The 21496-nt window shown below is 45.4% G+C and overlaps 1 protein-coding gene across 1 annotated transcript in view; it reads right to left on the bottom strand.

Annotated features, from left to right (window-relative positions):
* Positions 1 to 7045: 7045 nt before the first annotated feature.
* LOC144168302 (uncharacterized) overlaps positions 7046 to 21496 on the bottom strand; it is a 32032-nt gene continuing 17581 nt past the window's right edge. The window contains exons 3-7 of the mRNA XM_077697313.1: positions 18343 to 18416; positions 17264 to 17542; positions 12964 to 13126; positions 10717 to 10838; positions 7046 to 7265 (exon numbers count right to left, since the gene is read on the bottom strand). Of these exons, the coding sequence (XP_077553439.1) occupies positions 10721 to 10838; positions 12964 to 13126; positions 17264 to 17542; positions 18343 to 18416 (634 nt within the window). The 3' untranslated portion in view covers positions 7046 to 7265; positions 10717 to 10720. The remainder of the gene's footprint in view (positions 7266 to 10716; positions 10839 to 12963; positions 13127 to 17263; positions 17543 to 18342; positions 18417 to 21496) is intronic.

The raw sequence follows: 21496 nt of genomic DNA, 5'->3' as shown, positions 1-21496 counted from the left end.
GTTTCCTTGTAACTCGAGTCCCGTTGCCCCGGACGTTCGGACACATAAAGCTTTTGCGCGCTGACAGTTATTCGCCGCTTGCCTGGCTTATACAACTTTCTTTGTTGTTTTTACTTTTCTCATTGAGTGGCTTTCAGCATGTCAGACTCGGAGCCTCCGACCACCGCCTTGCTCTGCGGTCTGCAAAAGAATCGTCCTGCCGAGGGGACTCATGTGATCTGTTAGTGACGTGTGTTGCGTGCTGAACTGGCGGGTTTTTCCAACCGAACCTGTTTCCGTCCATGCAGCTTTGCGTGTAAACGGTGGACTCCTTCCTGCGTGTACTGTTAACCATTAACGAGGCCACAAAGACTAAATACAAGCATGTACCCAGTCGAAAATGGCGACAAGAAAAATTTCTCTAGTGTTGTCGTATTTTCGCGTGTCGTACTGTCGTCTTGTCGTATCCTTGTCGTGTCGCGATTCCGATATTCTGTCGTGTGTCGTATTCCTGCCCTCATTTTGACGTTCTACCGTGCCGGATTCCTGTCTTGCGTGATCCTGATGTTCCATCAGCAGCTTCACATGGTCTGAACGTTATTGCCTATTGTTAAGGGTAGTGTGAATATCCGTTCTGTTGTGACTACAAGAATGTTTGTCGTTGAGAAAACTGACTTTGTCGTTACGACAGAAATGTGTGCCGTAACAACACATGGCTTTGTCGTAACAACAGGACTTCTGTTGTCACAAAAAAGCTTTTTGTCGTACGACAGGAATTATTGTTCCGTTTTTGCAGTATTCCTGTTGTGATTTTAGACTGGCCACGGCTTATTAAAAAACAGTTTTGGTAAATCACTCGCCTCCTTTCCAGCCCCGAATACGTTTTCAACCGAAAAAACAAATAACATATTGAAAAAAATCTAGGTCTTCCTCGACACAACGTAAGCACTGACATAGCAAGAGGAATACTAGAAACAATGTTTTCATTCTCTTCACAGTACGTTACCATTCAAGTGTTACGATGAAATGAGACTAGAGGGATCATAACAATCACAAAGTCATGTTGCTTGGGGTTGGTTTTGCTCCGCGGCCGCCAATCGCGAAAACAAGTCCATGTAACGTCATCAGGTCCTGGTTATAAAGTGGCTAGTGAATCGCGAATGGTTGATCTGTTTTCCTTGACACCTTGAGATTTTATGATCTGAAGTTTCTATTAAAATTGATATCATTGGTATTGGGACAAAGCAGTCTCTTTGATTTAAGTGTAATGTGATCTGGAAGCAGTCCTTGTCCGTCTGCCTTCAAATTTGATCAACCCCACCTCCTTAGCAAAACACAACAGCCCAAGGTTTGCATCAAATAGAAACTCTCTACTACCACGTGTACAAACTAATTACGGCAACATGACTTCAACTTTCCCTCCAATATCAATTTGGAATAGCTTACCCCCTGCTGTGAAATTATTTATGTGCGTGTCGTCACTTAAATTGTCCCTACAAGATCATCCTTTGCCCTGTTAATTGGTCTTTGCTTCACTTTTTGCTGATTCATTCCTGATGGAAATTGATTATTGCAATCTTGTGTTGTTTTGTTTTGTCGATTGCGAACTTTTTCCCGTTTTGATTGTTACTTGAAATGAAATCACCTTTTTTATTTCATTTTTAGAGCGTCTTATATCGTTGCAGTGTTGCTGACAATGTTTTTTTTGTAATTATTACCTCTGTATTGACTCATAGAGGGCCCCGGTACAGTCACAGATTTTGGGACCCTTGTCTATACTGCTTTTACTTATGTGCTTTTCTTACGTCCCTAAATAAACTTCTTCTTCTTCTTCTTCTTCTTCTTCTTCTTCTTCTTCTGAATGAATTAATGAATGAATGAATGATTGAATGAAACAAAAGTGTATTTTGTCTTAACGGCCAATTTTACGAAGAGGGCGGCCTTCTCTCTAATAATGACACTTTATTTGTATGTCTACTTTGCTACGAAGAAAACCTCTAAGTTTGTCCAGAGGTGCACTATGCTTTTTTGTGTGCGCCTCTGAAAGCCACTTCATGCGGCTTTCATAACGAATTAAGGTTCTCGAATAGTACACACAACAATGCGTGCCGACGTATATGGGTGCAGCCATTCGGCTCAGTCTATACAAACTTCATTTTTAACATGCCCAAGAGATATCGGGGAAGGTTTCTCGGAATGATATTTGGCGTGTTTCCTGAAGTTGATTTTGTGGAGCCAAATTTGTGAGCCACCCTCAACTCGCGTTTTGGCACGCGCATATTGAATACGTTTTACCGCCTCAGTAACGGTACCATGCTTGCCATATTTCCGGTTGCAGTACCAATATCCATCGAAAATTCCGGCGCGTCATTACTCAAAGAAGCCACCATGATATTGCCACGGAGACATTTTAAGCAGGACCATTCGAGCAGCACATGCTCTCTAATTACAATGGCGATGTGGTCAATTCCGCTAACGTTAGCGCGAGAGAAGACAATGAAGACAAGGACGAAGGCCCTTATGCCGGTTCTTTCGCCTCAGCTGTGTGGCCAGTTAGTATCTAGCCGTACCAATTCAACGTATTGGCCTTCCTCTGTCGATTCCGGTGCTTCTTTCGTTCGGGGCCACATCCCTGGAATTTTGTCATAGAGGGATTATTGCGGTCATTCACGCGTACATATCAGAGACCAGACGCATGTCCTGCTAACCAGGTCAAATTTTTTTAGCCTTTCCTCCCAAAAATGACATCATTCACTGATTCTTCTTTAGATCTATTATATAATTCGGTAACTGTTTCCCCAATTCCTACAGGCTGAATATATAGGGCCATGAGGTGGGCGTTTTAGCCCCAAAAAACCACCCCGTTTCCTGGCCAATCCCCACGTGGGTATGTGCCTAATGTGCCAATAGAAGAGGAACAACAACAACAACAACGACTCTTCGTGTACTCAGTAGAGCGTAGTCATTAAAAGAATGTTCAAGTTTTACCATCACACTACAACATCATATTTAAGTCATTCTAAGGGTGCCGCACTTTCCGAATATCAGTGGGCTCATCCCATAACGTATTCGCATCAGTTTTTACTCACAAAGATGTCTGCCATACCCCCCCCCCCCTCCATTATAACTCGCTGTGGCAGTTATACGCGGGAAAGGAGACACAGGCGCGTCAGTATATAACTAAAAGAATGGGAGAAACCACCGAATGGTTTCTTACGTTCTTTGGGTTTCCGGTTAATTTATGAGCTGGGATATGCGATGCGACTGAACAAAAATACTTGGTTGGTCGTGCTGTATCATATTCTTTGAGGTCTGGGCGCAGGTGAGTGATGCGTTTGAAGAGATGAGCGGCAGCGGCTCCTATAGCTAAGGAGTGATTGCGGGGTCGCTGCCGTCTTGGAAGAATTTACCCAGAGTATGTGAAGAAATGGGTAAAGACTGGCTTATTGGTTCCACGTAGTGTGTGATGACTGGACGTCGCCGACAAATGCTGGAGTGGATAATAGGAGCGATGACTTGCTGATGCCGGTCACGAGGCCTCTACGATATTGATATGCGCGCATGGTGTGGATACCTTGTTGAAGTGTACTTTGTGAACTGGAGATGTAGCAGCTGTACAAGTGCTTACATTGTCGGCGTATAAAGCATGATAGATGCCAGGAATAGTTTTAAAGATAGGCGGAAGCTTGAGTAGAGGGATAGTTAACAGCTGCGGTGAGATAACTGAGCCTTGAGAAGCAGCCACGCATTGTCTTCGATGCATTGCCATTCAGTATAGAGAATATTATGCGAGAAGGTAAGGACGAGGTTCGTATCTTCTGATATAGTATTTCTCAGGCGGATAGGGGTTGTAAGGTCGTTGAAGAGTGTGAGAACGTGCTGCTGAGTGTCCGAGTAAAGTGGTCCATTTTTGCTTGCCTGGTGATAACGCCATGGAGGGTGGAGAGCATGGACAACTTTTAGGTCAATGAGGGGAGTGGGGCGGGAAGTGCGAATAGTGATGAGAATGAGGTGATTGATGGAAGTGAGGGCGTGGGTCGGGGTACTACAAAAGTTGAGTATGGAAAACGTTGGCCGCGTATCTGCTCCTTTCGTCGCAGATGTCGTCAAAAGACGATAGTCTTTGTAGACATTTACGAAAGAAATGCCCCCCTTTGCTTTCCCGCTCACCTCTCATGCTGTTCCTGTACCGGCGCGCTCATTCCAAGGTAAACACACTAAAGGTTTGCGCAAGGCGATTTGAATTTAACGCGTTCCACTGCTACAGGCCGGGTTCCTCGATGCCAGCGCTGCAGTATGGCGGAGACGCGCGTGAATGGAGGCGGCCGACTAGAAGGTTTATAGAGCCGCGTGGCCGTGCTCCACGTGGGTTCCAAGCAGAACATGGAACGTATCTAGCAGAACCTTTCGTTGCTGTTGCCGCGTGATTTTAGGGGCGAAGCTCCTTAGGGCGTGGGTCTGTCCATCCTCGACGTATGTATGTAGCCACCTCTAGTTTAGTTCCTGGATTGTTTACTAGATGGCGTGGCTACCTCTAGTTTCGTTCTTGGATTGTTTACTAGATGGCGGTACTTGTATATGATGAAAAGATGCACTTGAATTGTTTACTAGATGGCGCGCCTACCTCTAGTTTAGTTCTTGGATTGTTTACTAGATGGCGCGGAGCGTTGTAATAAAATCCGTTCGCTGTTGGCGCGCGCTCGGAGTCGCCCGATGGATAAGGCTGCAGATGTGCGAGCCCGCGAGGCAGAAGCGCTCCGTGAAGCTGCGCGACGCCGCCGCCAAGATCCTGCCGTACGAGAGCGGGAGGCCGAAGCGTGTCGTCTGGCTGCGCGACGACGCCGCCAAGATCCCAGCGTTCGAGAACGAGAGGTCCAAGCGTCACGGCAACGGCGCGAGGACCCTGCCGTACGCGAAGCGGCACGGCTGCGGCGCGAAGAGGATCTGCAAAACGTCAGAGAACGGGAAGCGGCGAGAAAGCGCGCGTATCGGCAGGCAGACCCCGATGCAGTGAGAGCTCGTGAGGCGTCTGCAAAACGCATCAGGCGAGCTCAGCCCCAAGGTGCCGACGCGCGGTTTAAGCGAGACTTTCTAGACGTTACGTTCGGACACAGATGTAGTGGGCGAACTTTCACTGAAGAGTCACGGTTTTACCGATAATTTCCCCTCAGGAGCTTCGCCCACTCATCATCATTCACCCCGTGGATATGCTGTGAATTTTTTTTTTCATATGCCGCCAGGAGGCGGCGGTTTTCTGCTGTAGATGTAGAATATCATTTGCTATCGAAAAACCAAGCATCTATAATTTTTTTAATAAAGGAACACTGTAAATATCCCTTGTGTACTAATTTCCTGTCTTATATTTGCGTAATGTCTTGTTCTTGTTCAACAAAGTTGACAAGCATGAACATATAAACCGGGCTTAGACGTTTACATGCGGCTGTGAGTATATAAGACTATTGTGCAATATTAATTTTACTTTTATCGGGTGGCTGAATCGAGTCACGGACAGACAGACAGACAGACAGACAGACATACATACATACATACATACATACATACAGACAGACCAAAATTTTCGGGTTTAAGTAGCCCAAGAAAGACTATCGTCTTTAAAACTTGCGTTTCTCGTGTCCTACATGGACATAACAAATCACTACTGTCCAGAACGGGCCGTCCCCCCCCCCTCCTCCCGCCGCTCACCGGTCGATAATAAGAGGCAATCTGTCGTATGGCGACTTCTTCAGACGAATTTGTATCCAAACCCGGTTACGTACAGCTACGGATACCCAGGGCAATATTTTGACAAATGCCACTAATTTAAGGAGAGGGCAGACCTAGCACATACGCTATGGAGTTGCCCGCAGTGCACCGGCGCGTAGCATCACTCAGGCCGCAGGCGTAGCGATGAGAGACCGTGTTGCTGAGCTCCGACCCAGAAGATCACGTCTGGGACTTTCAAGAACGCTGCTAGAGCCCGAAGACTCTTGGCCGACGCCTAGTATCAGCAACTTCTCCCAATAAAGTTATTTTTTTCCCTCGCTCTCTCTCTCTCCTCAGGTCGGAGGGCAGAATTTGCATGGAGGCGTAGGCGATGGCTGTAGCTATATCGCATAGTTGGGCGGCAGGAGTCTTGGATACGAGTACGGCGGTGCGGTTAGTCATATCTTGTGTGTATGCTTTTAAGCCTCTAAGTTTTGGGAAGGAATGCCAGATCCTTGCAGGACCAAAATATCGATAGGCGTTTCTGGGTGCCAGTGTGGTAAGCGTTGTGTATCTTCGTCATGTGCTTAGCCATGCAGGAAAGAATATCAAGAAAAGGCCCTGGCGTCACTTTTTCTGATTCCGCTTCGCTATCTTTAGATGTCCTTTAGCCCATTTTTCATTCTCCTGTGCTGCGCCTCGCCTTGGCGGCCACGACTATCCTTGCCAATGGGGAAAGCGAGAGCCTAAGAAACGAGCGGACGCCGCGAAATCTGTCCCAAATTAGCCGTAGCACCAAAGCTACACTGTAAAAAAAAATGGCCAATTTTACGGAGAAAGCTGCTGGTAAAATGTTGCCGGACACAATTCCGTTATTTAGACAACGGAAAGAATTTTAAGAACGGACATTCCGTAGTACGGAAAGGCCGTAACAAAACACACTCCGTTTTAAAAAGCACGTCTTTCCGTAATTGACAGAACCTTGACTCCGTAATATAATGGGCCCACCGTATTTGGTAGTACAGCAAGACCGTAATAAAACAAGCACTCCGTTTCAGGAAACCTGCCTCCTCCGTAATTGATAGAACCGTCACTCCGTAATATAATGGACCCACCGTATTTGGTGGTACAGCACGACCGTAATAAAACAAACACTCCGTTTCAGAAAACCTGCCTCCCCGTAATTGATACAACCTCCACTCCGTAATGTAACAGACCCACCGTGCTGCCCACTATGGCTAGACCGTAATATTACTGGCATTCCGTAGTGCAAAACTAATCTCTCCGTAATATTGATAGATTGGCAATGAGTTTTATTTTTTCAATATGTAGTTCTTGGCATATGCAATAATGAATACAGCTGGTAGTTGTCGAAATGTTTATTTTGGGTGAAATTTACAATATCTATGCAATGTCAAGATTCTGCTGTGTAAGAAATCCAAGAACACCAAGCACTTCTTAGGTGTTGCGAAGGCAGGAGCATTAATAGAGAGTTTTAGCTGTCATGTTGTTGGAGTCTTTCCAAACTTGCTCAAGGTTAGCTGTCATGTTGTTGGAGTCTTTCCAAAGTTGCTCATGGCAGCCTAAAAAGAAGAAAACAAGATATTAAAGTCCCAGGCATCACTTATTTGAGTCGTGAACACCTAGGAATTCAAAAATATGTGCGAAGGTATGCAGCACTATTTCTCAGAGCCTAACACGTACGAAGTCCACTAATTTTTTCGCAGTTGTAAAGGTGTAATTAGCACATCGCATTTAAATCTAGAATGTGTAGGCCATGTCCGAAGTTAGTGCTGCCAATTTACACAAACTTAAGAAAAAAGCTCATTCCAAAGACAGGTTCTACAAGTTCTCCCTCACACTAATCTCCTTGTCAACTGCTGAATCTGCCTATGACAAATGACTGACAAGTCCACAGGGCCTAATTTTGTGGGCTACCAGCGCATTTATCTGTTGAACGTGTGTGTGAACATAGTCAATACTAACCATGAAGGTCAAGGTCAAGATCAACATTTTGAAGGTCAAGATCAACATTCGAACATCAACACTTTGAAGGCTGGGGTGGCGTGGAAACACACTGCAGTGTGCCATCCTTTGTAGTTGACACAGCAACCATGAGTGGCGCCTAATGATTCAACCGACCTGGATAGTCTACACTCGTTACAGTGGATCCGGCAACAACGAACTTCCAGTTACAACAGACCATTTGAGTTTGTTTGGTGCCCATGCATTTTAAGTGGAGTTCACTTCGCTCATAATGGACCAGGCTACATAGCACACTGTCGGTTACAACAGACTACATTTTTGGGCAAAAAATAGCAGACTTTCAAGGTGCCAGCCCCAATATGCCTTTTGTTAGTTTATTTCAGTGAAAAAACTGTCTAGCAACAATGTCGGCATAGAACTGTCTAACAACAATGCCGGCATAGAATGGGTCGTGGGTGCAGCCAGGCCAAGCCAGTGTCGGAGGACTTTTTTCGTGCAACCAGCGGCAGGGTAGTCCCTTTCACTGTTGGAATAACTACGCATTATTAACGCTGTCGAACATGGCAAAAAGCAGGCCGACATCGCCATAAGTACGGGCCTGTCCAAGCAGATGGCCTGCTTTTCCATCAAGAACAAGGATGCTACCGAAAAACATGACTCCGGTTAGGTTGAAGAACAGTGGCGCAAAGTGGTGCACACAGAGGTTAAACATACCCTCGTCAGTTAAACCCCATAATGCATTAATCAATTCCCAGGGTGAGACAACTGAATCACATTTGGGAGCAGTTTTTGAAGCAGCGAAATCTCAATTTTGCAGCAGAAGAACCTTGATTTGGACCAGAAGCACAACATTTATTATGTCACCTTAGGAGCCTAAAAAAAAAATCAAATTTTTGGGAAATTAGGGGGGGGGGAGCAGTGCACTTTCCAATCTGTTCTGAACGTACATAAAACTGAAACCACCTTTCAACAAAGTTTTTTTGTAATAGAGTATCACAAGGTACGAACTGCACTACCTTTTTACAAACCATTTTTAAATTCTATGCATAGATAGCCTGGAGTTCCATTGAAAATATCAAATTGAAAAACTAAGCAAGTGTAAGGCATTTTTATTATCGTGGGAATGCTGAAATTATTATTTTTAAGTGCGAATGCACTTTATAAGCGACCCCAAACCATCCACCGCCGGCGGCGGCGGCGGCGTCGGCGGCGGCGGCGTCCGCAGTGCTCCTCCATATTTAAAAAAGAAACAGCATCCGGCGCCAGGTTTCGATCCGAGGACTTTGCGGCCGCAGCGCGACGCTCTACCGACCAAGCCACGGACACGGCGCTGATATCAGTGTTAGTGACGCGCCTTATATCTTTAACGCATTCAAACTACGTCGTCAGCGGCGTGCGTTGGCGACTCAGAGGCGTTATAGCGGCTTGATAACTGCGTGGTGTACACGTGATACTACAAACCCGATGGAAGAGATGGAAGAGAGGGCGGCGAGGCGGTGGGCTGCGGGGGCCGAGCGCAAGCGCCGCAAGCGAGCCGACAACCGTGCATTCGCACTTTCACATTCTCCCCCTCGGGGAAATGCGGGAGAATTTTTGTAATCTCAGACTCGGCTCTCTGCACAAGTGTAGAGCCACGGCAAAAGTTTCACAAAGCGAGGTGACCGACGTCGCACCCCACCAGCTGTTGAATAGAGAGGTGTCGGTTTGGCGTAGTGGCCATGGGTGCAGCCGGACCAGGCCTCCGTCGGTACCGTGAGGCTCCGTGCAGGAGGCTGGTGCGAAACATTTCAATCCCCAAGGTGCACGTTCACAACGATCGTAATTTGAGTAACGTTGGTATGTTTAGCCACCTGACTTTTTGCATTAAATTTCACTTCAGATAGATGAACCATTATTACTAGCGCGCAATAATAGCCCCTCCTGCTATCGGACACTGCTTGAACATTTTCTAGAGAATATTTGCACTACAAAAAATTTGAAATGAGCAAAACTCCTTGTATTGCTTGTGGGGCATGCTGAGAACATATCTGCAGATGTGGCTCAGACGGGATACACAGCTTAAAGGGACAGACAACCGATTTTTGTCGAGTATATATTCTCTATCCCAAATGAAAGGGCATCACTTAGAGCACCTTGACGAGAAACGGTTGTGCTAATAACGGCGCAGAACTTCTTAAATCGAAATTTTTAGATCTACGAGCCGTATGTGTCCCTCCCAAAAATAATTCTGGCAACCACGACATAGGGTAGCTCGGCAACATACTTTTGTCTGTATGCGAGATGAAAAACGCTATTTAAAAACTTGTCCCCAGCTAAAAAAGTTTGAATCGCAGGCTTTCCTGTTCCTTTATGTCTGTTTTTAATGCAACGGTCTCTTTTGCACGAATGCGCCATCTGTTGGGATAGACGATAGGTAGAATTTGGCTTCACATTGTAAGGGTGGGAAGTTCGATTCTCCCTGGGCGCAACATTTTTTTTTTTTTAAAGCTGCCATTGCCCTATTTGGAAACTGAAATCAAATATTTTGGCAGAACGAACGCCCCTGACTCAGGCAGAATCGTCAAAGCTCCTTCACTAGGTCTGTTTACTGAACGCTTCCGTTGATTCTGGGCATGGTGGTTCAAGCCACACTGAGAGCACCCCAGTGACGGTGGGCGGCATGTTTAGAAATACATATACAATTTAACCTTGTACAAATACTTGTATTGAAAGGTTTTCAATACTTCAATAAACGTTTCAGCAGTTACAGTAGCTGCTAGGTTTGCAGGTCACGTGACAGGGACACATATCATATTGTAGTGTCAAGTTTCGACACTACGAACCGCCACCCTTCCCATTTCAGGAAGTTTGCTGCCAAATTAAAAGTATTTCCCCCAATTTGTTTAGAAATTGCTTGTGGTTACTGGGCAATATAAAACGCTGGCTTTCATATGAGCTAGACAACATATACGCGACACAAATCAGTTGTCTGTCCCTTTAAGAATGGTGCCCAGGCAGCACTACAAATGAGTGTCCCAAAATGACCTAATGTGCAGGTTTTCTACTTACCACTTCAGAGGATCATTCGGAGGGCCTGCGCTAGCTTCATAACCTTTACATTCACGCTGGTTCGTGACTTGCGCTTTCCGTCACATTTGGTGCCGCTCAGAGGATTTATGTTGAAAAGTTGTCTGTAAGATAAACAAGTGAACAATTTTTATTTCAGCCCTATTCCTATGAATTGCAATGATTCTGAATGCAAAAAAAAAATGGGCAGGTCGTGTCCTTCTGTGCCTGTAGCATTTAAGAGCTAACATTACAAATACGCTTTTGAAAGCGTCATGGTTTAAACAAAAGTAGCATGCCCAATCTGCTTTTCGTGGATTGGTCATACTCCCCATTCTAGTAAAGAGCAAACACAAAACCATCACCTTGTAGCACATGCTACACAGGCGCATACCCCTTTTAACCACAAATATTTGACAAGTGAAATAATGCTTGCAGCATTATTTCACAAATAAATTTTTATAATAGAGGGGTACGTTTGTAGTGAGGTGGGTGGCTGCGTGGGGCTGAGACATAAATCTGGTTTGTATACTGAGTTCATAGCTGTTGAGGAGTTGAGTTGAGCTGCATGCGTATTTCATACTAATGCTTTTAAATGCGCCTTGTTCTTTGAGCAGAAAAGTAAACCTTGTCCTTCTCGACAGCTATGACCTCAGTATACAAACCAGATTATGTCTCAGCCCCACGCAGCCACCCACCTCACTACAAACGTACCGCTCTTTATTACAATTTATTTGTGCCCTTCATTCGCTGACGTCCCAAAACACAATTCAGCGGGAGAACCAAAATGTTGGCTTAAATTGTTTAATTTCTCAGTGAACAAATCCTTGTTTGCTGCTGGACAAGTGCCAGGGGTACTATAAAACTCCCTCAAATAAAACAAACTCGTATTTTGTCTTCATGGCCCTTTTAACACCTTCCAACACCCTGACCAGACTGCTCCGGTCTGACTGCACACAACTGTCTCCACTTTGCTGCTTCTGGGTGAGCCTCTGACCCTTGAACCAACGCCGCCTGTATAAACATTGCCTAACGCGTCGCGTGCTTTTCAATGGGCAGGGTAGGGACGCTTAGTTCAGGCACTAATCCACTATGTGGCACGCGCTGGCGGACATCCCGTTTTATGTCACTGCTCGCGAGTTGCGAACACTGCCCCCACTTCTACGACGTGTGTCTGTCAGCTTGCATGTTGGGTTTCAAAAGCCATTTCGCTCACATGTTAGCTGCGATATGGCGCTAATTCTGGGCCGCACTGGGGATCTCGTTCAACGCGTCGCTCGCTTCATACTTGCTGTATTTTTCCAAAGATAACTGACAAAGGCGGAACTGAAGTAGTGTAAGAACATATTAATTTTTGGGTGGACAAATAGCGAGCAGAAAAACGATATTTTCCGAGGGTACAGCCAATATTTTACTGATATTTTTCTCTCAGGAGGATGTAGGCAAGAAAAATTGCATACACATTTTTTATTCAGGCACTCACTTTTACCATTACTTTCCAAGAATATCACATGCTTGTAAATTTCAGAAGGTTATAGAAAACAAAACGATAAGCAGCTGAGGGCCCGGTCACACTGTCTGGGCACTTCTACAGTACAGTCCTCAATTTTAAAACTGCGTACTGATGCGGAGTGCGAACAGCGGTGACAAAACAACGCCAAAATGCAGAGGGGAGAGAGCGGGGATGCCCCACTCAGAAAATTTCGGGGCCGGTGATCCACGTAGGTAAGCGCGCAAAGCCGGCACCAGCCTGCGGCAGTACAAGTGATTTTGCGCCCGTGGCGCGGTTTTATCAGCAACAGACCAAGACAGACAGTCATGGTGAAAAACAACAAAGCGTAGGAGCGCTGCCTGAGGAACGCTAAACAAACAGCCAACTATTTTGCACAGTTTCCGAGTAGCGGCGCTGGCCGACGGACATGAAAGCACGCAGGAAGGCTACGGAGTGGGAAAGGGTAGGAGAGAGCAGCAGGAGAGTGGCTGTTTGGCCATTTTTCGCTCACGCGTTATGCAATGAATCAATGATTATACAGGCGGCGTTTGCTTGAACACTTAGTGGGTGGTGGCACCAACTCTACCCTAGACTCCGCCACCCACCTTTCCACAAAGCTTCGGGAGAGAGCCTTGGCCAGCTCACCCCTCGAAGATCAGGTACGCTTAATTGGAAGGGGTGTCGATGTAGCCCGAGCTAAAGGCATCCTGGAATGAGGACACCTGTCTAAAGAGTAGGTTAAGCATGATCAAACTCACCTCTGAATGAATTCCAGTGTTGTGGCTACGCTTCCTGGGTACACCATGTTGAATACATAGTAGAGAAGAAATTCCACGCACATCGCTTCCGTGAAGTCCATACCTTCTCCGAACAGCTCTATCTGCTCACACACTACGAAGCATTTCTTCTTAAAGATGCCTCCTGCAATAGTTCATCAGGATATTTATGAGAACAAATGTAAAACAGTATTAGTTTGGTTATTTGATGTTCGAGAAATATTTGCAAGATTCACTAAAGCCATTGTCCGCAATATTGCTATAATATTCAGTGAAGCAGTGGTTTATGCCAAAAATAAGATATCTTCAGAGGTCCCTTATTTCCTACAATAAAATACTAAACTTGGCAAAGTCTCACTAATAAGGGTCGCAACCGGCATAAGCCATTTAATGCTACTATGGGGCAGAGGGTTTTTGTAGTGCACTTGACACTTCACTATACGAAGTCGACCTAGAATGCCAAAACCCACAAAATTGAGGAGCACTACAACATTTCATGGAAACAAGTACATTGAAAAACCTGTTATTGTGCAGTTCATATTAAACCAAGCTGTTATTATGCCTCTTATAGCTTGCATTACCTATAACTGCAATAGCTAGGAGCCTGCAAGTAGACTAAGGAGGACGATGGCACCCACTGCTTTGCTGACTGCTAGTGGCTGACGGGTGGCATCCAGATATATGCCACCTTCAAACAACCACTACCCTAGCAATGAGGTTTACAATACCCGTGTCAACTAAGCGGTGTCCATGTCTGAATGGTCACCACTGCTTAAAGTGGTGTTGAAAAAAAAAAAAAACATGCCATTGGGCAAATTGGTAGACACATAAATATGATGACAACGTGAAAAGTTGACAAAGACTTCGCAAAGACGCACAAAGTACTGGCTCTCACTTGTTTGTTGTAAAGATGAAACACGTTCATATATATGGCAATATTACGGCGGTGCCCAGGTTGTACAACCCTTAATGCCAACCATTTAATGCAATCTGCCCTATCCTTCGCCACTATTATAAGAGTACTGACATAAAATTTAAAAGCTGAGCCACTATCTTGAATTCTGCAACCAGACGTTTACATGTTAGTGCAGCTTCCAGTAAAGCAAAAAGCTGCACCCAGAGCTCCTTGATATACAGTATAATCTCGATAAATGGAAATCGCTTAAACGGACTTGCCGCTTCAACGGAACAGTAGCCTGTAAGTTGGTTGGTTTCGTGTTCAGATAACATAAAAAAACTCGGCAATCAGAACTAAGATTTCCGCGTCAACGTGTAAACGGAACTAGAAATGGAACTTCTTGTGAAACCCATTGGCATGAGAGTCAGCTTTTTAAGATTCGTTGTTTCATTTCTCGCCTTAAATCTCCCCCTCCCCCCCCCCCCCCCCCCACCCTTTTTTTAGTGTTTGTTTCTTCTCTTTTCTGTAAAGCTGTTGGAGGCGTTCCAAAGAACAAATAGTTGCTTGTTTGCACTTACCCATTTGCGTTGTGTGTTTCTTTGTCTCCATCCTTGTATCGTAAGCCTAAGCAGCGCATTAATCTAACCCAAGCGTGATATGAACAACTAGCCCAGAGAAGTGCTTTAATCAGTTTGAAAGCATTGATGGTGGTTGTCGAAAGATATTGTGTGATAAACTGCAACACCGTCTGCGACGAGATGTGCACGGGAAGATATGCAACATGGTAGATGATAAAAATAGATTTAAAACGTAGAGGACCAAGCACACTGCCTTGGACGACACCAAATTAATGGGGGCAAAATAAGTAGAGGTATTAGCAGACGTTAACTTGAAGGGGCATTAAATAGGCTTCCAAAGGTAGTGGTTTCAAATACAAAATTGCTAGACAACATGTTCACGACAACGTATACCAAATATAATACCTCTGCGTAAAGCGAATGCTGCACAAAAGTGCAAGAAAGGTCTTCGCTTCTTTCCTTGTTTACCTGTCAATCCTTGTCGCCATTCTCACACACTCTGATGTAACTTTGCGACTCTGACGCAACCTTCATGGCAAAGCCGGTGCTGAACACTACAGCGTTGCTTTTGGCGGGTTTCCTAAAATCTGCAGTTAATCAGCGTTCCCAGCTGCGGTGGAAATGCGGGTGCATGGTTCGGCGGTTCCGTCGAACGGCACTACAGCACAGCTATCTTTGGAAAAACAAATGTCGATCGTTGCCATCCGTTACACGAGCTTAGCTGAGTTTGTGGATATAGTGCATTGTTTGCAAAGTATGAATAACACCGAAAAACACGGAGAGTCTCTGCAGGTGGAATCGCCGCTACAAGTGTGAGCGTGGCAAGCATCTGCCTGCACGGTCGACAAGGACCCCGCTGTGCAGTGTATACGCGATATGGCATGAACCGCAGCAGTTAAAACTTGTCCCTGCCCGCCAGAGGGGGACTATTGCTGGAAATCAGTTTACAAATGCATGAAAGGGGGAAATAGTGCAGTGAAAGATTGCGCTGGTAATCGTCATCAGCTCAGCTTCGTAAAGTGGTGACTGAATAACTGCGGCGATGCTAAGCCTTTTCTGCGCAAGTTAGAGGGACCTGCTCGCTGCAACAGCGCCAGCTGCAAGAAATGCTAGCAAACCGCCAATCGTAGGTGGAAATCTTCAATTACAGTCACCAGCGAACATGTTGTGTTTGGGACCCCCCTATCTGGCCGTCAAACACTCATTTCCCCCATTCTACAACTGACATACCGACGCAACCACGGCAGTGCGAGCGGCCCGCCTGCTTACTGCCCCACTCAGCTCAGCGCAGCCAGCAGTGGGCAGAGCATACACGTCGCCTGCTAAAAAAGAAAAGCGTGACAAGCAGAGTCAATGGCTGTGTGTACCTCGAAACTGTAAGGTCTCTAAGTGGTCTTGTGCATGTCAGTGATGTCATAGCATTCACACCGATTAAGAGGTGCGAGGACAGGGTGAAAGCTCCAGGCCTTATTGCCAACCCTTTTTATTGAACAATAACTTAGCTAATACTTAACACTTTTAAACCATTTTTTGCGGGATGCTGTTCCTTCAGCGCACAGCACGTAAAATCGCTACATTTGGAACCCTGTTTAGGGCCCCTTTAATTCAACAAGGAAGAAAATCCGTGATCCAAATGAGGACATTACGGTGAAGTCTGAGAAGTAGTCTGCGGTGTGTAATGCGATCAAATGCCTTAGAAAAATTGAGATAAACTGCAGGAGTGTGTAAACCTGCGTCAATGGATGAATGTAGACCCTGAAGAATCCCAGAAAGTTGCGTTTTACGAGAGTAACCCTTGTGAGTTACTCTTAACCCCATGCTGATATTCAAATATGATGATGTAATTTTATAAGTACTTAGTGACTTGAGAGAGAATGAAATGTTCCACAACCTTGCATATGGTGCTTGTTAGGAAAATTGGCCTGTAGTTTAATGGTGAAGCACGGTACCCAGATGGAAAGGTTTGTACTACCTCGGCTATCCACCCATCACTGAGAATAGCGCCTGTCGAGAGACTGAAAATAGCGCCATCAGAATTCTACAGTGTGGATTGTACTTTTCAGTACACTGTAAATAATACCAGTAGGATCTGAAGTAGGTGGAATTTTAAGCTTACCTAAAATAGAAAGTAGTTCCACGTCAGTTTGTATGGTTAGTTCTTCAAGCCTTATAGAAAGATTTTATGATGATGATGGTGTTTAGGTTTTAATGGCGCAAGGCAAACTAAGGGCAAAGAGCGCCAAACAAAAGTCGTGTTATGAGAGCGACATGAAAGTAAAAGTAAAACATTTCAGTAAAAATAAACAAAGTAAGACACAACATAATTAAGATGACTGGTGTAAAGGGCCAGGTTGTCAAGATGCATGATAAGAAATGAGATGTAAAAATTTTACGTCGGTAAGAAACTCGAAAACACGTTTGAGTGAAAACATGGGCTTGTCTCCTAAGAAGAAGTGGAATATGTCGTGTGTATAGTTGTTGGAAGTGTTTGCATTGTGTTATGTCAAGTGCCTTGCATTGAATGAGTATGTGGATTACGGATAGGCCCTCTCCACACCCGCTGCATATGTATAGAAACATTTTAAAAGGATTGCCTGGCTTGATTCCATGCGAATGAACCCTTTAAAACAAAGTTCGGTTTCTCTTCCTGCGCCTCCAGATTCTCTTGAATATCCCCACTAACCAATAACATGCTTAAAATGCACAGCACTGCTTCACGAAAATGTTTCCAATAACCAGAGGCTAGAACACTGCTAACAGGTATACATCATGACAATGGAAGTTTGCACAACGTGCAATAACTAACCTGCAAGTACATAATCGATGGGTGCGCTGAATGGCAGCAGTGCCTGGGGCCGAGGAAATGACGTGCGTTTGAAGGGGTGTGCCGAGTGACTTGGTGCCAGGTGACAGACAAAGGAATGGCTTTTCCTGGTGGCGAAGCATACAGAGCACCAAGGGAAGGCCGGCCGCAGCTTAGGTCCAGCAGGTGGTTGGCCAGGGGAGGCCCTGGCAAAGCCTTGGGAACTGGACTGACAGGCAGCCGACCCAGGACAGCCAGCAGCAGCACCTGAAGGTACACGATCTGTGAGTGCACAGACAGTAGTTGAAATACAAGAGAAGGCCACGCAAAGATCAAATGCTTACATCAAGTGGATTTGTAATCGCTTAAGGACATTCACCATCAAGGCAATAATAAGAACATTCCAGCAACATCCAAAGTGAAATTTAGGTCACATTAACGATGTGTTTATTAGACACGCCAGTAATGCGATTGGGGTATTCATGATATATCCAAAGCTTACCGCTACGCTAATTTGCATTGAACGCATGCTAGCAGCTTATCTGGGTCCATAGCTTTCAATAGGGACTAGTGTGTGCTTGTTGAGGATCCTCTATTGCATTGCCTAGCTTGTCTTTGCAAGTTCGATTCTCCAATATAAATCGAGTTGAGAGTGCGGGCCTACAGTTTCCTTGTTAGTCTCTGTATGGTCTTCAATTTCGGGATATTAGGATGTTGACACCTTGCTTAACTTTCATCACTAATTTACAACAATGCAGATGCCTCTGATATCGAGCCCCACAGTTCCCGCGAGCTGCTCCTACGGAATCAAGTGCCCGCTTTTTCGCATGTACACTACTTCCAGGGCATCTCCTGTCCACGTTACTTCATCGTATACCGCAGGCATTCACGAATGTGTACTGATCACAGCGTTGTGCCGCTCACGCGAAATTTCGACGGGATCTGCAGTCGCGAAGGCAGATTTTGGTAGACACATAACGCAAAAACGCATAGGTGTTAAAGAACCTCGCGTGATGTGATCATGTCAAATAATTAGCAGCCCTCTACTACAGCGCGAGCGTCGTAGTTAAGGTCTAGCTTACGCGTAATTTGATGCTGACTGCCGCGGAAACCGTGGACAGGTAAATCCAGGTCGCCCAGAAAGTACGCAAGTCCCCTAGGATTTAAGAGAAAATGAGATGGGGGTTTAGTGAACCGCTGACCCATAAACACCAGAACCCGTTCCAAACAAGTACAGATTTATAAAACATGCCTACTTACCCTAGCAGGAACGATGTTTCCTACGTAAAATCCTTCTTCACTGTCGTCTTCACTTTGCGAACACCAATACACTTTGTTCGGAAGCAATGCCATCCACTTTTGACGCGCAGTCTTCTGAGGCGGGCGGCGATGATCGTTCTTCCAGTGCCCATGTTTTCAACACATGCGTAGGTTGGAAGGACTGACATCGCGCAATAAAACTTCTATAAGTTTGATTTCAGCTGGAAATCTGCAGATAAAACTGATGCAAACAGCACAGCACAAACGCGGGATCCTCACAAACACACACACAATGTGAGACATAGTTGCCAGGCTGCAATAGCAGCACCTCTCAGTTTGACGAAAGTCGTGTTAGTACGAGAATATTGGCAATAATCTTTTCGTTTCTGAAAGCTATAACAAGTTTATATCTTCAAATTGAGGTTTTCATACGCAGAAGTACATAGTAATGAAAAACTCTGACACATTTACATTGATGTTAAAGTAGTTTCGATAGTTTTGACGGCCTTTATTCCGGTCAATTCTCAGCGGTTTCTTTTCCTTTTTTAGAGAAAGAGACGGAACAAATCGCCAACGTTGATGTGATTGGAAGCAGGAAACAAGCGCTTTCCCTTGTAAAAAAAAAAGCTATTAAATTCCTCACGGACAAAAAAAAAAAAAATCTTCGCCGAGATTCGAACTTGCGACTATCAAAACGCTAGACGAGTATTCTACCACTGCACTATCCTAGCAAGAGGTTTTGGTGGGCTAAGAATATAGTATAATTACCAAAGTGTCAATGGATATTGTTTGTGTCTTGTTTTGACCGTAGTTTAGACATTTCGGCAGTTATAGCGCTTGCTTCTCTCGCACCGATCTTGCTGACAAGGCCAACTACGCTAGTGTTACAAGCGATATAGCCAAAGCTCCCTTATTTGACCCAACAAAGCTATCTCAGATCATTCCCGATCTCTTCCATGCAAGCGAGGGTAGCCACGAATGAAGTGAAATACGCCGCTAGTTTGGTAACGCTTGTTTGTCACGCACCGATCTTGCTGACAAGCCACATCACGCTAATACGACAATTAATGACAGCAAACCTGTTGTGTAAAACGACTGCTGACAGCAGCGAAAACCTCTGAAGTAGTTAGAGTACGTGGGCATAGCTCAAGGCGCAACATGAGAAAGCAACCGAAGCGACGAACGACGCGAAAACCGTGATGGGTACAGCAAACAGGTACAGTGTGCGGTAGCGACGAGCGAAAAGAATATTACAGGCCGCTCCCAGCGGCCCGTGTGAAAATAGAAGATAGAATCCCTGCCTACACGCCCTAAAATACATCTGCACAGCCGATTGAGTTTGTCGCTAAAGAAAAGCAACCAAGGCTGCAGCAATAAACTGTGCTTGCCTTGGTGTGAGCCAAAGCATGTCTTGACATCGTTGTTTGGTAGGGCGTCTGACTGTTACTTAAAAAAGGAAAAATACATTGTGGACAGGCAGCTAGGGCACAAATGTGTACGTCTAGCGTCTGTCGATCATGCACTGTTTTGGAGGATACGGCGCAACGTGCTGTTATACAGAAACAAATACTTCACAGTGAACAGTTTGGCTGTACATGGTACGTTTCACTGAAAAAAAAAAATGCTGAAGCCCCAGCTTGTTATGTGCTTTTATGGATTAAGCATGTCCCATCAGCAGCTGTTTTCAAATACTCTAATTCCTATTGGAGCATTGTAAAGTTTAAACAGGGATTTCTTCAATGCCCCCTCCCCACTCAAAATCCCCCCATCACCCCATGAGGAGAATTTGGACAATCCCCCAAAAGCGAAATTCTGGATGAACCCTTGTTTGTGCTCAACTTGTGCATCTTCCAGTAAGATCCTTACAAACATTCCCTGAAGGAACAAGGGGTGTCAATTTCACTGAAAATGATAAATGGTGCTTTTTAGTTTTGGTCGGTTGTCAACATATAACGTCCTCAATAAGCACGCACCGGGGTTGCCCCCAAAACCGGTGCAACGCACAGTGCCAGGTGACAATGTGCACCCGGCATGGAGCATTGATCGAGGACAAACTGAGCAATTCTACCCAAGCACCATCTCTTAAGCTAAGAAAGCAACGCATAAAAATGTTCACAAGTGGCAATACAGCAGCATAATGTGACACAGCGCTACTAGAAAGTGATATTTATTGAAGGGCAATGATTATGTGTACATTAAACCCATATCCGTCACACATGCGCAACAATGCACTTTCACCGCTTCAACTAAACAGCTACATACAAGCTGATTCTCATCTTCGTTAAAGCCATGATACGAGTGCCTGTTTCTGTCCACCCTTCCGCTTGATGGTCTAGGCACCGCAGTGACTGTTCATGAAAATTCAATCGAACGAAGCGGATGCAAATCTCCAACTGGCTGGCAATTCATGCAGCCTTCTTTGCAGTACACGAAGTTCATGTCTTCATTTACAATCTCTGGCCGTTGTTGCCTCCGTGCGGAGCCCGTCGCAAGCTATGCCAATAAACTTTTTACTTTTACTCCATCATTGCCCAATGATTTCGTAAGTCATCCTTGTCAGCAACAACATACAGCTCTGTCCACCTTCATACAAGTGCACCGATGCGGCATCACCACCGTCGCTGCAGCAGACGGTGGAGGAAGCCGCTTCTCTAGCGTTGTTTGCAATGTATCTTGTGATTGCACCCCGGAGCCCCGTCGACTCCCTCAGTGTGTGGCGGGGCAGCCAAAAACTGCCCCGCGACGGTGTGGCCCGGTTTATGGAGGACAGATGGTGCACACCGGCGCAGTTGATCAAGGATGAAGAGGCGCACCGGTGCGCCCCGGTGTGACTGGTGCAGTTTATCAAAGATGCTATTAGTAGAAATCACTGTGTTTTTACGTGTCATATTTAAATGTCACCTAATAATGCTGTCAGTTCACTTTGCAACAGGGTTGAAGAGCTGTGTGTTTAGATCGCCCAGTCCAATTTAGGGT

Source organism: Haemaphysalis longicornis, unplaced genomic scaffold, assembly GCF_048455015.1.
Source record: "Haemaphysalis longicornis isolate Haplotype H1 unplaced genomic scaffold, Haemaphysalis longicornis Haplotype H1 scaffold_2, whole genome shotgun sequence".
Classification (NCBI taxonomy): Eukaryota; Metazoa; Arthropoda; class Arachnida; order Ixodida; family Ixodidae; genus Haemaphysalis; species Haemaphysalis longicornis.
The sequence above is the reverse complement of the archived record's forward strand: the minus strand, read 5'-3'. Positions and strand labels throughout refer to the sequence as shown.